Source organism: Felis catus, chromosome C2 (assembly GCF_018350175.1).
Source record: "Felis catus isolate Fca126 chromosome C2, F.catus_Fca126_mat1.0, whole genome shotgun sequence".
Taxonomy (NCBI): Eukaryota; Metazoa; Chordata; class Mammalia; order Carnivora; family Felidae; genus Felis; species Felis catus.
This window is the reverse complement of record NC_058376.1, coordinates 61,850,431-61,864,995: the sequence shown is the minus strand read 5'-3', so window position 1 is coordinate 61,864,995 and position 14,565 is coordinate 61,850,431. Positions and strand designations below refer to the sequence as shown.

Below are 14,565 nucleotides of genomic sequence, written 5' to 3'. Positions count from 1 at the left end.
TGACCAGCATATCACTGCAGATATCTGATAGAGCCTTGAATCCCGAATGATACATATTTTGGGTTTGTTTTGTTTTGTTTGTTTGTTTTTTACACTGTAACATATATCCATGCACAATCATCAGGAAACTCAGATGGCAATGGCCAGACAGTGACTAAAATGCATATAAGGAGAGAGTGGGAAGGAGAAAGATTATTCTTTAATACCTTAAAATATGATAAACGCTCATTCTAGCTCATATACCAAACAAATCCTATGATGGTGACTTCTGATGTGATAGACACACCCAGAGTTCCAGACTTTTGAACATGAAAACCGATTTCTTCATTTATTGTGAGGTACTCTTGCAAAAGCCTGCTTTATCAGGATGTTAGGGAAGTAGAGAAGCCTTTCCCTTTAAAGAAGTTCAAAAGCAATGTGTAATCTGACAACTGCATGAACCTTGTATCCAGACCGCTCTCAGCATAGCCCCCAAACAGTGTTACATCTTAAAGGTCTACCTTTCTGCTGGGGTGAAAAACATGCATAAATAGCAAACCAGAAAGTGACAAGATTTTGCTTCATTTTTACCCTCTGCTTTTCCTTTTTTAAAAACTGGTAAGAAGGGGCGCCTGGGTGGCGCAGTCGGTTAAGCGTCCAACTTCAGCCAGGTCACGATCTCGCGGTCCGTGAGTTCGAGCCCCGCGTCAGGCTCTGGGCTGATGGCTCGGAGCCAGTTCGAGCCCCGCGTCAGGCTCTGGGCTGATGGCTCGGAGCCTGGAGCCTGTTTCCGATTCTGTGTCTCCCTCTCTCTCTGCCCCTCCCCCGTTCATGCTCTGTCTCTCTCTGTCCCAAAAATAAATAAACATTGAAAAAAAAATTAAAAAAAAAATACAGACTCCACGGCTTTTCCCATGTAGAGACTCTGATGTAATAACTCTGAATTGACCCTAGGATATCTGTATTTAAAAAAAAAAAAAAAAACTGGTAAGAAAGAGGAAACTGACGTGTATTTTCTAACAGAAGCCAGGTTCAGTTCTCCACCTAGTATAGGTAAGCCCTCGTGTTCAAAGAGAAGGAAGGAGGGAAACAAACATCTTCCACTGCTGCTTTTCTTTCCAAAACAATCTAATTACACCAGTGGGAAAATAATGCAAACTCATGGCTAAACTCTGGGCTTTCTCAGCCCTTTCGAATAGACTAGAGACAGTTTCATACAGTGGGGGCCTGCCTTCTTTTTATCAAATACATGACAGTTGCTTCAAGTTTGAGTTTATATGTGGGGAAAAAATCTATTCGAACTCCCACTCCAACATCCTTCATGGCTTATAGCCTGAATGGCTCACAAGCTATACATAATTATGTTTTATAGCACCGTGGGGAAGGAAAAGAAGCAACAGGACTGCGGAAGCCTGTCTTCTGGTCTCTGTCCCAACACTGTGGGTTTGGGAACATATTAACAATTCATCCTATTGTGGGGGCACAGCAGGTTCAGGAGACTCTTAACACCCTGTGAAAATTACTTAAACATGTCAGATGAAGAAAAGGAGCCAAAGAACCTGGGAGATCACTCCTTCTCCGGCTGTACCTGTCACACACTGGCACAAGCCCCACACAGGTCACTCATGGGGCTGGAACGAAATTAATCACCTGCTTTCAGAAGGGAGCCGCTTTGGTTTCCTCTAGTTCTCAATATGCTTCTGAACACAATGCAAAATGCTCACTCTGGTCTCTGAACAGTTTGAAATCTAGCTACTTCAGGGATGACGTATGCCTCTGAGTAACAGCAAAATTTCCAGCAAGCTCTGTATTCAGCTTCCAAAATAGCAAGAAAGGTTGACAGCAGCACAGCTTTCTGTTTAAGCCAGTGTCTGCCTCCCCTTGTCACTTAGAATCTGCATAGAGGTTGGGATGTGTCATAACATGGGCACTGTTGAGCTATTTTAGAAACAGTGGTGATCCTGAGATCCTCTGTCCAACACTTTTGTTCTAGGAAAGGGTAAACTTACTCCCAAAGAATGCAAGGAATTTGCCTGCCCAAAGTGTTAAGGTTAGAATCCAGTCTCTTAGGGCAGTTTAGGACTTTCTCTACTGTAATAACATTGTTCACTCATTCTTAGCTCATTCATCAAGTATTTACTGGCTGCCTTCTATTTCCCAATCATTGTTATAGGTGTCAGGGACTCGACAATAAACAGAACATACCATGGAGCTACCTTCCCCACTAAGGATTAATCTTCAATAGCTGCTGCTGAATTATGACTTGAATTAAGTTATTGTGATTTTTGTGTGAGTTTGAATGAAAGGTAGTTTCTCAAGTTGCTTTTTTTTTTTTAAATAAAAAATACCCCCTTTTTAGTAGATACATGTTGTCCTTCAAGACTCAGCAGAGGTAACCTCTACACCAAGAAGTCTTCCCGGACTATTTCCTCCTATTTAGCTTATACAGAAGTTTAATTTTCACACACTATAAATTTCATCATAGATAGCCTTAGTCCTGACTCCTAGCTCTCCCCATCTCTCTGTACATTCCAATAACACAACCAGCAGAGAAAGGGGAGATGCTCTCTACACATATCTTCGGAAAGACAGTGTTCCCGGAGCCATCCATCCTCCTCCTCCCCTCACCCCTGACTTCTTGACGGTCTTAAGAGTGAAAACACATGTATGTAGTTTATTATTTTTCCAGATTTTCTCTGACAGCCTGAACTCACCGGCAGGCCTTCCCTACATGTCAGATCTGTGTGTGTGTGTGTGTGTGTATGTGTGTGTGCATAGTGTACACACATGTGCTAGTGCGTTGGCAGAAGAGTATGCTACATAAATAGATACAATGCTTAAGCATATCTAAGTTAAATCTTTCACCTTTTCATATCCCAAAGAGAATATTCTGGCAGGGCTATAAAAATGTTCATCCCCACTCTATCTGAGAAATGCACACATCCACCATGCACCAGCAAGAAGGGATCACTTTAGGTGAATGGTTTCTGGTTTCTATTACAAAATCCAAACTATTCTACTACGTAATACTGGAAAAATATATTTAAAAAAAAAAAAAAAAGCTAGCCTCAGGACTTACTTGACTATATAGACACTTCCAGGAAAGAATACTATACATGACTTACAAGAAAAGGCACCTAGACTTCCTACGGTATTTTTTCCCCTTGAAGATATTTAGGAATGGTAGTCTCTATTCCAAACAGAATAATATGAGATGATCAAACTGGAATGTTTTATCTTCTACATTCCTGTAATTTGTGATCTGAGGATTGAAAATATGTGTGAGAACTGCTAAGTAATCACAACTAAGTTATACGTCATCTAAACTGTTTTTTTCTTGGAATATATGATAGCCCAACTTAGGCCTGTTAGCTAATTTCACTAATGGTGTAAGATCCAATTACTGTGATTGTAGAATACATAAAAGAATTGGAGGAAAGTTGTATTAGGCCCATCCATATAATTCTTATGTTTTAGTGACACTCTACAGACAAAATTTTTAAAATTATCAACCACAATTGCCTGTCAGATGCAACCATTGCTGTACACAGGAATCCAAGGCTTTACATACTCTTGAAGTGGTTTTAATTATTTTCATAAATAAGATGGGTATCAAAATAAATCGTGAATTACATCTAAGAAGACAGTGAAACTACTGACAGTAAATTATGGCCACGATAGCTGTAGAGATTTTCATCTCAGAGACAGAGTCAGCAGGGGTATAAGCAAGAGTCTAACCATATCAGAAAACATCATTGTCAACTCCTCATTTTCGATCTCAAGTATAATAAGGTGGGTTAGAAAATTTCACTGAGTTTGTTTTGCAGTCTCCTGGGCCTCCAGTATAACCATAAGCTTTCTTAGAGTTGACTCTTCCTGGATTCTTTGCCCCTCTTTTTAGAGCTGCTTATTACTGCTCTGTCCCCTAAACCCACTTGGCTAATAGTTTAGAAAATAAGGCCCTGCAGGAAATCAAGCATGGTTGAATAAGAGGTCATGTGCCCACACTTCAAAGATTCCTCTTTAGTCAATCATTGCATACTTGCCTTTGGGAGCTAAGAGGCAGAGAAAACCTAGTTGAGCAACACTTACTTTGTGGGTGTTGGAACTAAGCCCAGCGGGTAGAAGGGCTGGCCCGGAATCACAGCAGGACCTGAACACAAACCCAGGTCCCTTGATTTTAGGAGGTGTTTAGTCTATTATGCTGAAAATACAGAGCGTTGGCACCAGATACTTCCTATAAGATATTAGATCTATTAAAAACATGGATTCTATTCATCAGCCTTATGAAAAAAATTTATGGGCAATTCTTTTAAATAAGCCTAGAAATAAATTATTAGCTTAGGGAGCCAAGCTTTATTGCTGTGAGATCAGTAACTGGCTAAAGCTATTTAGAAGGCAGAGATTCAAGTTTTCCTGATGATAGGTATTGATACCAGGTTCAGCACCTGATTCAGTCATTTTATTATGACGCAAAATTCACCCAGGACTAAGAGGGCTGGCAAAACTTATACATCCTTTCAAACCTCTCCCTCCTCTTTATGCATGTTGCAAAAACATCATCTTGGGGGATCTTTAAGGGCTCAGGTCCTGTAGCTTGAAGGAGCACCATTGGTTTCCTTCTTTCTTCCCTTTTATGTCTGGTTATAGAAAGCCTTCCTTTCTTTATTTAACGAAGCTATGATTGTGAGAAGGAAATAAGAGTAATGACCACTCAGTGCTTTCTAGTCCATTAGATTGAGTGCTCTGCTTTCTTTCCATGTTTAGCCAAATGGACTGACTGTGTAAGCCTTGGGGCTTTTAGTTCTGTCTCCTCCTCCTTTTAATCCTTCTGGGAATCTGTGTGCATGGGTATATGTGCAGACAAAAGAAAATATATTTGATGAATATACATTAGCATCTGAAAATATTCTGTATTTTAAGAAATACGGTTTCATTTTCAGCTCCAAATATAGTTTTACCACTTTAAAATTAGCAGAGTTACTTACATGCCTTTCTGGTTATTAGCTTTGTTTATGAGGCAATAGTAGCTATTTAATATGAGCTAATAAAACAGGTAATAGAATAGGTAAAAGCCTTCGTAGTATGAGTTTCTTGACTCTAAAGCATCTCTTATCTTTTGTCAACTTACATTTTTTTTAAATGAAGAGAGAGTGATGGCTCTTCAATCTATTAATCTCCATTAAGTTCTTTATATTATTTTAATCATAAATAGAAAGGTATCAGGGTCCTTTAGAAATGTACTTGCCAAAAGGGAGGAAAAAGATATAAATAAGAATTTTAAAAGATACTGATTTTGATAAGCCAAATTCAGAGTAGGGATCACCTAGAACACATGAAATCGCTTCTGTCTGATTGAGATCTGAAAATTTCACTTTCCAATGTTCAGCTCTCCCAGCATATGAAATGGAGTTAGTAGCACTTCTGTCAAGAATAGTCAATTTTGACTGATCTTTATAGCTCTCTTGGGCCTAACAAAACAGTACTTGAAGGATTTTCACACTAGGAACCCAAGATTCAGAACTAGTTTACTATTTCCAATAATTTGGGGGGTGATGGAGCTGTGAGGGAATTATGATCAGGGAGTATGGTTAATTATTGGTTACTCATCTATAAAAGTAATCACTCATGATTCCTAGACAAGGGTCTATAGGTCTAATTATACAAATGAGAAGGCGTCTCTTAGATATCCCTCTCATCTTCGTTTCTTTCAGAATAATACTTGCAGGAGTGTCAGGGTTCAACGCATGACCTCTGTAATCAGGCTGTCAGGGCTCAGCCCCTGGTTCAGCCACTTGCTGGCTGTTGACAACCATCAGGTGCTGCAATCTCTCTGAACTTCAGATCCCTCATCTGTAAAAGTACTTACACACAGAGTGTTTCTGATGGCTAAATGGGATAATCCACAGACAGCACTCAGCATATGGTCAGACACTTGATAAATCCTCATTAAGTGCCACCCATGATAAAAACTATGCATTTCAAATCTCGAAAAAAAAAAAAAACCTTAAAAACCAACTCTCCCAGACCCTCCTTTCAAAGATGAGCCAACTCAAGCCAGGCAAAAAGCAATGACTTGCCTAAAATCTAACAGCTGGTTAGTAGAAACATTGACATAGAACCCTGGTGTCCTTATCTCAGTCCAGCATTCTTTCCTCCGCATTACCTTACTGGGCACACAGGATATAGGATGGCCCAGGAAAGTCCTGGTTGGGATTGCCCAACAATAATCAGAAAGTGGTTGCAACTGCTAAGTGAAAGAGAAAATGCAGGAACTGAGATACAACAGCATCTTGAAAGAGATGTAAAGAACTCCAGGGCTAAAACTAAGGTGAGGATTTAGAGTTCTATCAGTTTGACCCCTTGGTTTGTCACTGAATGTGTCTGTGGGCAGAATATGCATTTACTTTGCCTCTATTCTCAGAATGTAAAAGCAGAAAGGAAAATATTACTGAACGCCAGTGGATTGCTGTCAAGAAAAGCCAATAAAAATGATTACTCTAGCGGTATAAAAATGCTCCATAAAAACTTAATAATCAACAGTTTTTAAGCAGGATGCCACTGAGTATCTGACGGAGTGCCCATGTTTTATAGACAACATTTATGGGCTTTCACAACCCAAATTTTCACTCTTTATGAGTTGTGTATAAATTTGGGACGTGGTTGAAACCACATCTCAAATCAGAACTGCTTATGAGGCACCCTGCCAAGTAAGTGTAAATATCCTCTGGAAATCTCACATCTAACACAGAGCTTGGTGGACGAGGATCTGTCTTTTGGAGAGCTAAAAATATTATGGATGGTTACCCTGGGCCTTAGGAAAATTTTGTTTGGAGGAACATAAAGAATTGCCCCAAATCCAGAAACACAGGCTGGGTATTTCATTTTCTTACACTTAATTATGATTCCAGAAACTATAACTTTTGCATCCATTATTTTTGCTAACAGTTTGGCAATTGAGACACACATGACATAAAAACTTTTTTTATCATGCTTCAAACTGCACGAAGCACTGTCTCATTCATATTTTGCTCCACAGTGCCTTGCCATACCTTTGGCATCCTCCATACCTCTTGCAGAATTTAATGGAGTCGATATTATTACTGTGATTGTTTTCAACACCATTCTCTGAATTTCATCCCACACCCACTACTGGATCAGGACTCTTTAAGATCAGTGGCCGTATCTACTCGTCTTTGTGATCCTAATGCCACACACAGTAAAAAGTTGATATAAATGGAAGAACAAAAAAAGAAAGAAGGAAGAAAAAGAAAGAGGGAGAGGGGGAAGGAGGAAGGAAGCAAAAAAGGGAAGAAAAAAGAGGTAGTTAATTTTTCTGTTCAGACAAATAAAACTCCCCTGTTTCCAAGATCTTTATTGACGATCCCAGATAGAAAGAGGCAATGAGATTATGAAAATAAAATGCAGCCAAGTTCAACCTAAAGAAAACCTAGGGTAACTCAGAGTTATACCTGTTAGTAGTATCAGTCAAGTACCCTGTGGCAACCACCTAGTCAAGCTCTCTGATTTCCAGCCACCTGGATGGGTTACTCTGGTAGTATTGCATCACTGCATATGGCCACGTAGAAATTCTGGAGTCCCCTATTGGGGAAAGTCAATACGATATCATGGAGAAGAGACACAGCAAAATTCTTTCACTGAGAGCCCAATGAACACAGTGTGACATTGCTCAGCAGGAGACACCAAGAACATTATCATTAAAGGCAGCTTGAAAGTTCTCTCCTCATGGCTAAAGGGGAGCAGGGTCCTAGATTTGGCTAAATACTCCTCCTCCTATAAAAGAATCATCATCAGAAAAGCACTGAAGTCTCTTGGTCATAGGCATATCAAGAGATGGGCAGGGAGAGTGGCAAAGCAGAGACAGGGAGATATAGTTGGATGATTTAAAAAAAAAAAGGAAAGAAAAAAAAACATAACCAACTCCAAAGGTTAATGTAAAGAGCATCCACCTGTAATAAACCCATAAATAGTAAAAGAAGTGAAACAACATATTTATAATTTACAAAGCATTTCCATTTGTATTAAAGCAGTGATGAGATTTAGTCCAAATTGTTTGACTCTCTTGCTGACAGAAATTATTGTCCTGAATTCTACTGAGTGACTTGTTCTGCCCCGAACCCCACTCCACCCTCTCTGCTTGTCTCTCTATACCCATCCAGACAGCCGTGGAATCCTACAGCAACCCAGGGTAGCCATCTGTTTCCAGACAGTGGAGCTCAATTGGAAATACTGTTATTTTAACCTGGATTAGAATGAAATCCAATGGGAGATAGAGGAAAACGTGGTACAGGGCTCCTGGGAATTGAGGCCTGCTATGCCGTGATAGATCTCCCTGTCACCTCTAGTTTCTGTGATTCTTGAGATTCACATATCTGGGTAATTTGTGCTTGTCACAAACAGCAGGCAAGGCTAATAGACACATCAGTCGGGATAGAAACTACAGGCAGCATTTCAGAATGTAACCAACATGACAATGCCTGCCCCAAACTCAGAAGCAGTGTAAAATAAAGTGTCCTTTGTGATTACTTTCAAGTACTTCATCCACAGTTTCAATTACCTTTCAATGTACATTTTAAACTCAGACTAATTGAGACATTTTTCAGTTGGAATTTGTAAAATTGAGGTTTTTGTTTGCTTACAAAAACCCAACACATTTTTAATCAAATTAAGTGAATAGAGTAAGCCACTTGCAGGAGGAATGAGTGAGTGAACAAATTATTATCTACAAATTAAATCTAGTCAATTTCATTCATTCATCCATCCATCACTAGACATTTACTGAGCACGTACTAGATAAAATACTTTATTAATTCATTTGGAATCACCATAATGTGCAAAATAATGAAACCGAATTTCCTTAAAATTTTTAGACTTCTCATTGATTCAAGCAGTCCCTCTTTCTATTGATCCAAATCATGAGCACAAACCTAAAATCACATCACATCTTTGTTTATTCTCATAACGTTAGAAATTGCAACTTAAAAAATATGACTTTGGCAACATCAAATATTTTGTATTTAAAATCATGATTAATTTTTAAATTTACGAAAATAGCATAATAGGTAGTGCGTCATACATAAAGTGATTTCCAACCATCATATCTGAGACTATAACCTTAAACCTAAAGAAAAACAGTTAACTCTCTTAATTATAAGGAACAAACTGATGGTTATCAGAGGGGAGGTGAGTGGGGGGATGGGTGTAATAGGTGATGGGGATTAAGAAAATACCATAGTCCAGGTGGCTTATAAACAGCAGACATTTATTATTATCATGATGAGCACCAGGTGACGTATGGAATTGTTGAATCACTATATTGTACACCTGAAACTAATATAACACTATATGTTAACTGACTGCAATTACAATAAAAAAACAAAACAAAACAAAACAAAACAACCAAAAAAGTAGTTAACGAGGTTTGTTCTGCTGAGTAAATTAAAATCAACACATCATTCTTCATCATGTGCCTTACCTTTTCTAGGGAAATATCCCCATCTTCTTAACCACAAGGTCTGACCCCTGGGGCAGGTATGTAGTTAGAATAAAGATTTAAAATGAGTCACTGGTAAAAAGTGTTGTGTGATCTGTCTGGGGCTAGGGAATGCTAATAAAAATAATAATTAATATAGTCTGGCTTCTTACAGAATTTAGGGGTTAAGGTGAAAGAAGTTGACTTGAAAATATCTAAAATAAACATCTGCCATATTGTAGTATCTAATTTTGTATCTAAAATGAATATCAAGGCAAATGTCCAATGATTACTTTCTCAATATAATGGCCAGATGCCAAAATATTTCCCTCTTGGAGGAGATCCTTTCTCAAGGGCACAATGTGGTCCGGTCCAAATGTGGGTCTTTGGACACATCATGGGTTAAGTTCACAAAGTTTGAAAGAAGTAAACCCAAACTTTTAAACTGGCACAGAAGCAACTTTATCTTTAAAGTCTTTGAGGCTGAAAGGTATTCATGGGTTATATTAGGCTAGAGAAAAATCTTGGAGACTGTTGACCTCCTTCACCACTACAGATGGTTAGGGTGAGAGATGGGTCTAGTCTCCAGAGGTGAAGTTCTGTTAAATCGATCTTGCTCTGAGAATGCTCTACTCCATTTCTGCACAGGCTTTTTGGGCCATAATAGCGAAAACACTCCAGCTTTCAAGTAAGAGCTCCAAACCAAAGAGAATTCAGTTCCTTTTTATAATCATAGTCAATCCTCAATTATTTATGCATATGGTAGAAAGTTGCATCTTCAATAATAAAATGATAATTTATGTTTGACTTCACAGCATGTTCTATATTTGGGGTTTTTCTTTTGTTTTTGGCAACGTCAACAGACTTATTTTCCTAATTAGTTTGACCCTGATTCAATGTTACAATTAACATTCTCTGAGCGTACACACACATACTCACACTACTCACCAATTGATGGTGGGGAGAATGCCCAGAAACATACTGTGGGATAGGCAAAGGTGGTCTGAGATTATGTTTTTGCTGCCAGCAATTCACAAACTAGATCATCTGGATCAATAGGGAGTTGGCTGTACTTATAACCAGGCACTTCCGAGAGCCAAATAATCACATTAGCTAATTCCCATCTATAAAATATATGTAGCCTCAGTAATTACTTATTAAACTAAGTGTATCCAGCACACAGAATCTTTTTTTTTAAACCAGGATTACCTAGTTTTACTATTTATGTCAATGCAGTTAACAAGATAATTGCCACATCTCGCTAGTACCAGCAGCTACACAGACCTGCCAGTGTTCTCTCGCAGGCTTGGAGATACTTGGGAATGTAAGTGGCCAGACTTAGCTCGTAGTCCTGCCACTTTGGGGAATTAAGCCCAGCTTCCCTTCATTTCTTGAAAACCCTTCTAGACTTTTCCCCTCTCCCTCAATGACCCTGGTGGCCTGGCCTTTCCAATAGGCCCCCTCTGGCCCACCCACCCATGGCGTGGGACCCTCGCGGTTGCTCACCTATCTTCTCCTCGGCTTGGCTGCTCTCCACAGCATCCGTTGGAGGCTGGGCTGTTGCCTTGGCAGCAGCATCCTCTGCAGCAGGGGTGGTGGCGGCAGCAGCAGCAGTGACAGCAGCAGGCACGTCGGCTTGTTTAGGCTCCTCCTTGGCTGGGGCGTCTTCGGCCTTGGAGGACGGCGAGTTGTCAGTGGAAGCTTTAGTGGCACTTTCTGTCTCAGCAGAGCCGGCCTTCTCTTCTGAGGGGACAGGAGCCTGGGGGGCTGCCTGCTCTGTGGCAGCATCAGGGGTGCCCTCCCCCTTCTTCTCCTCGGAAGGAGTTTCGCCTGCCTTGCCGGTTTCCTCAGCCTTGGGGCCAGAGGCAGGGGCCCCGTCAGTGGGAGTGGGACCTTCTCCCTCCTTCTTCTCCACACCGTCAGCAACAGGGGCTTCATCCTTCTCATTCCCTTCAGCCTCAGCAGCTTGGGCATCACCCTTCTTCTCTCCTTTGAGCTTTTTCCTTGTTATGTGTCCACGGAAGCTAGCCTGAATTTTGGTCGCGGCCTTATGAGCTTTATCTTCTGGTTTGATGCCATCTTGTTCGATCTTTTGGTCCTCATCATTTTTTTCAACCTTTGTGGAGAAAAGGGGGGTTTAAAAAAAACAAACAGAAGAGATGGAGTGATATTTTTTTCCTTCAAATCACAGCATTCAACAAATATGCATCAAATGATTTAGTTTCACTCAGGTTCCATAGTTGAAGTGAAGAGGTCAACAATACCCTGGAAATTCAAATCAAGCCTTTTTTCTCTCCATGATGGAGAATTAAGTGGAGAACACATTATCTGATGGGAAAACCAATGTCCTTTTGACCTTCCAGAATCACTGGCATTATTTTATATGTATTTCTTTCCCCCGATCAATGTCTCTTCATTACCAAACTTAAACCAGCCTTTTTAAAGATGTCCCTTGATAATTCAAATTATATTCATCCTAGGTTTTCATCAAAGAGCTGTGAAAGATACTGGTTTTTCAGAGTTCCAGAAAGGGGACTCTGTGAAAAACGTGATGGCTTAAAAAAATATCATGGATGAGCACTGGGTGTTGTATGGAAACCAATTTGACAATAAATTTCATTATATATATATATATATATATATATACACATATATACATATATATATACACATATATACATATATATATACACATATATACATATATATATACATATATATGTATATGTATACATATATACATATATGTATACATATATATGTATATATGTACATATACATATGTATATATGTATATATATACATATATACATATATATACATATATATACATATATATACATATATACATATATATACATATATATATACATGTATATATACATATATATGTATATATATATATATATATATACACACACACACACATATCATGGAAACGTTTATTCGTTTCCCCAAGATTTCAAGTCTGGTCAGGAAACCAGTAGGACTGAGGCAAAGAGTATCAGGTTTAGACAACAAATCCATCAGAGTTTAGTGCAAAATGCAGATGAGTTTCAGGGCTTTGAGGGATTTGTTCGGAATGTGACAACTCAGAATGCTGGTCACAAAATGATGTCTACTTTGACCTGTATGTGGTCTAATATCAATAGTCAACACAGAGACCTTCAATACTTGAATACAGAAAATGGCCTTTTTTTTTTTTTAGTGAAAAACAAAAAAAGAATGGAAAACACTGTTTCCACTTTTGAAAGAGTAGCATATATTCACTAAATCACAATTTCTTATTCCCAAAGCAATTTAAAACTAAAATTAGTTTGATATTATCATTAATAGAGTCATCCTGGTACTGAAGGCAAGAGACTAGAACACAAAAATTTTTTTTTACCATTTATAGAATAACATTTATAGAATATATATATATTATATATATAATATATATATAATAACATTTATAGAATATATATATAGAATATATATATAAATATATAAATAACATTTATAGAATAAAATATGCTGCAAATAACTTTTTATCCATAAGGAAATTAAATCATAAGATAGGCAAAAAAGGTATAGTCATGAAAAGAAACGTATAAGCAAGTACACAAAATTCTACATAGCTCCATTGCTCGCCATGGTGCCCTCATATGGTTAGATATAGTCTCCATTCATTTCTTCCTTTAACTTTTGAACATTTAACTTTTGTCCACTTTTGTGAACACTGTTGTAGGCAATGGGGAAATACAACAGTGAACAATGCAGCCAATGTCCTTCAAAAGACTACTAATAGAAGAGTGCTTATCATATACTACATCCTGTGTTTGGCCCCAATCTTGACTTTGGCCTGATCTTGGCCTCTACTCCAGTTTAGGAGGTAAGCCACAGCAGACCAACACAGAAGTATATTTTCTATCTGTCATACCAGCTCTGTCCCAGTGACCCAGATCTTGCTAATCATAATGTAGGTCTATTTGACATTCTTTGGACAGGCATATGGGCCTGTTGCTATGTAGGTTCATCAACATGCTAGTGGATGGTAGTTTTGAAAATTAACTACATGTGAGAGTAAAAGCAGGGTTAACAATTTTCCATTAAAATTTTTAAGACAAGTTCTTCTTCTTCCTCAGTTAACTGTGCATGTATCCACACAAAGAACAAAAGAGTGGATGAAAAGCACTTTGGAGAGCCCATTGGGCTCCCTCCCCCCAATGCCATGCTGCGACACTGTTCAGTTCTCTAAGGCACTACCACCTTCCCTCCATCCTGCTGCCCTTGATAACTCCTACTGGGATGCACACAGCACAATCTGGGGCACGGGAGCAGCTGTCCCTGCCAGGAACTCTCTGCTCAGAGATGGAAGCATAACCCTGTTAAATTAACAGTTGTGAATGGAGCACAGAGCCAAGATGTTGTTAATTTATTTTACTCTATCTTGAGTTTTCTGATGAGGCACAGTCTTATATGATAGGACATCTGTACTTGGGCATTGATGCCAAGTGATCCTTTAATACAAATACTGCTTCTTGTGAAAGTAGACAAACCAATTATTTCAGAGTGGGCAGGTGTGCAGAAAAGACCCTCTGATGATTCAAAAAAGCTACAATTTTACAGCCTCCCTTTTCTCTTTAAGAACACAAAGCAAAGGGGATGAAACTTCTTTTAAAAATCTGGAACACATAAAAAGAAAGCTGAGACTCTGCATGCTATAAAGAAAGAAACTTTACATGGATAAATCAAGGCTCCTCTGTACTCTCCCCCCCACCCCACCCATCTCGCTTTCTCTTTCTCCCCCTTTCTCTCTCTCTCTTCCAATTTTTCAGTTTATCTGCCACTTTAACTTTCCAAATGATCAGGACTTAAGTTTCTATACATAGCATCTATGTTACAATATCTATTTAGAGGGCTCAGACTGGGCTTGAGTGCCAAGATTGTGGGACCAGCCTCAACTGAACAATCCAAGAGTATAAGGCACACAAGAGAAGAAGGGGTACTAGGAAGGGAGAGAATCATGTAAGACCAAAGTTAGGAGAGAGAGATGAAGGCAATCTTGTAAGAGCTAGGCAAACAAATAGGCAGGTGTACCTAAAGAGATA

General features: G+C 38.9%; 1 protein-coding gene across 2 annotated transcripts in view; it reads right to left on the bottom strand.

Annotated features, from left to right (window-relative positions):
* GAP43 (growth associated protein 43) overlaps positions 1 to 14,565 on the bottom strand; it is a 127,147-nt gene that overhangs the window by 33,354 nt on the left and 79,228 nt on the right. For both annotated transcript variants that reach the window (XM_019839229.2, NM_001009303.1), the window contains exon 2: positions 10,979 to 11,588. In XM_019839229.2, coding sequence (XP_019694788.1) covers positions 10,979 to 11,588 — 610 coding nt within the window. The remainder of the gene's footprint in view (positions 1 to 10,978; positions 11,589 to 14,565) is intronic.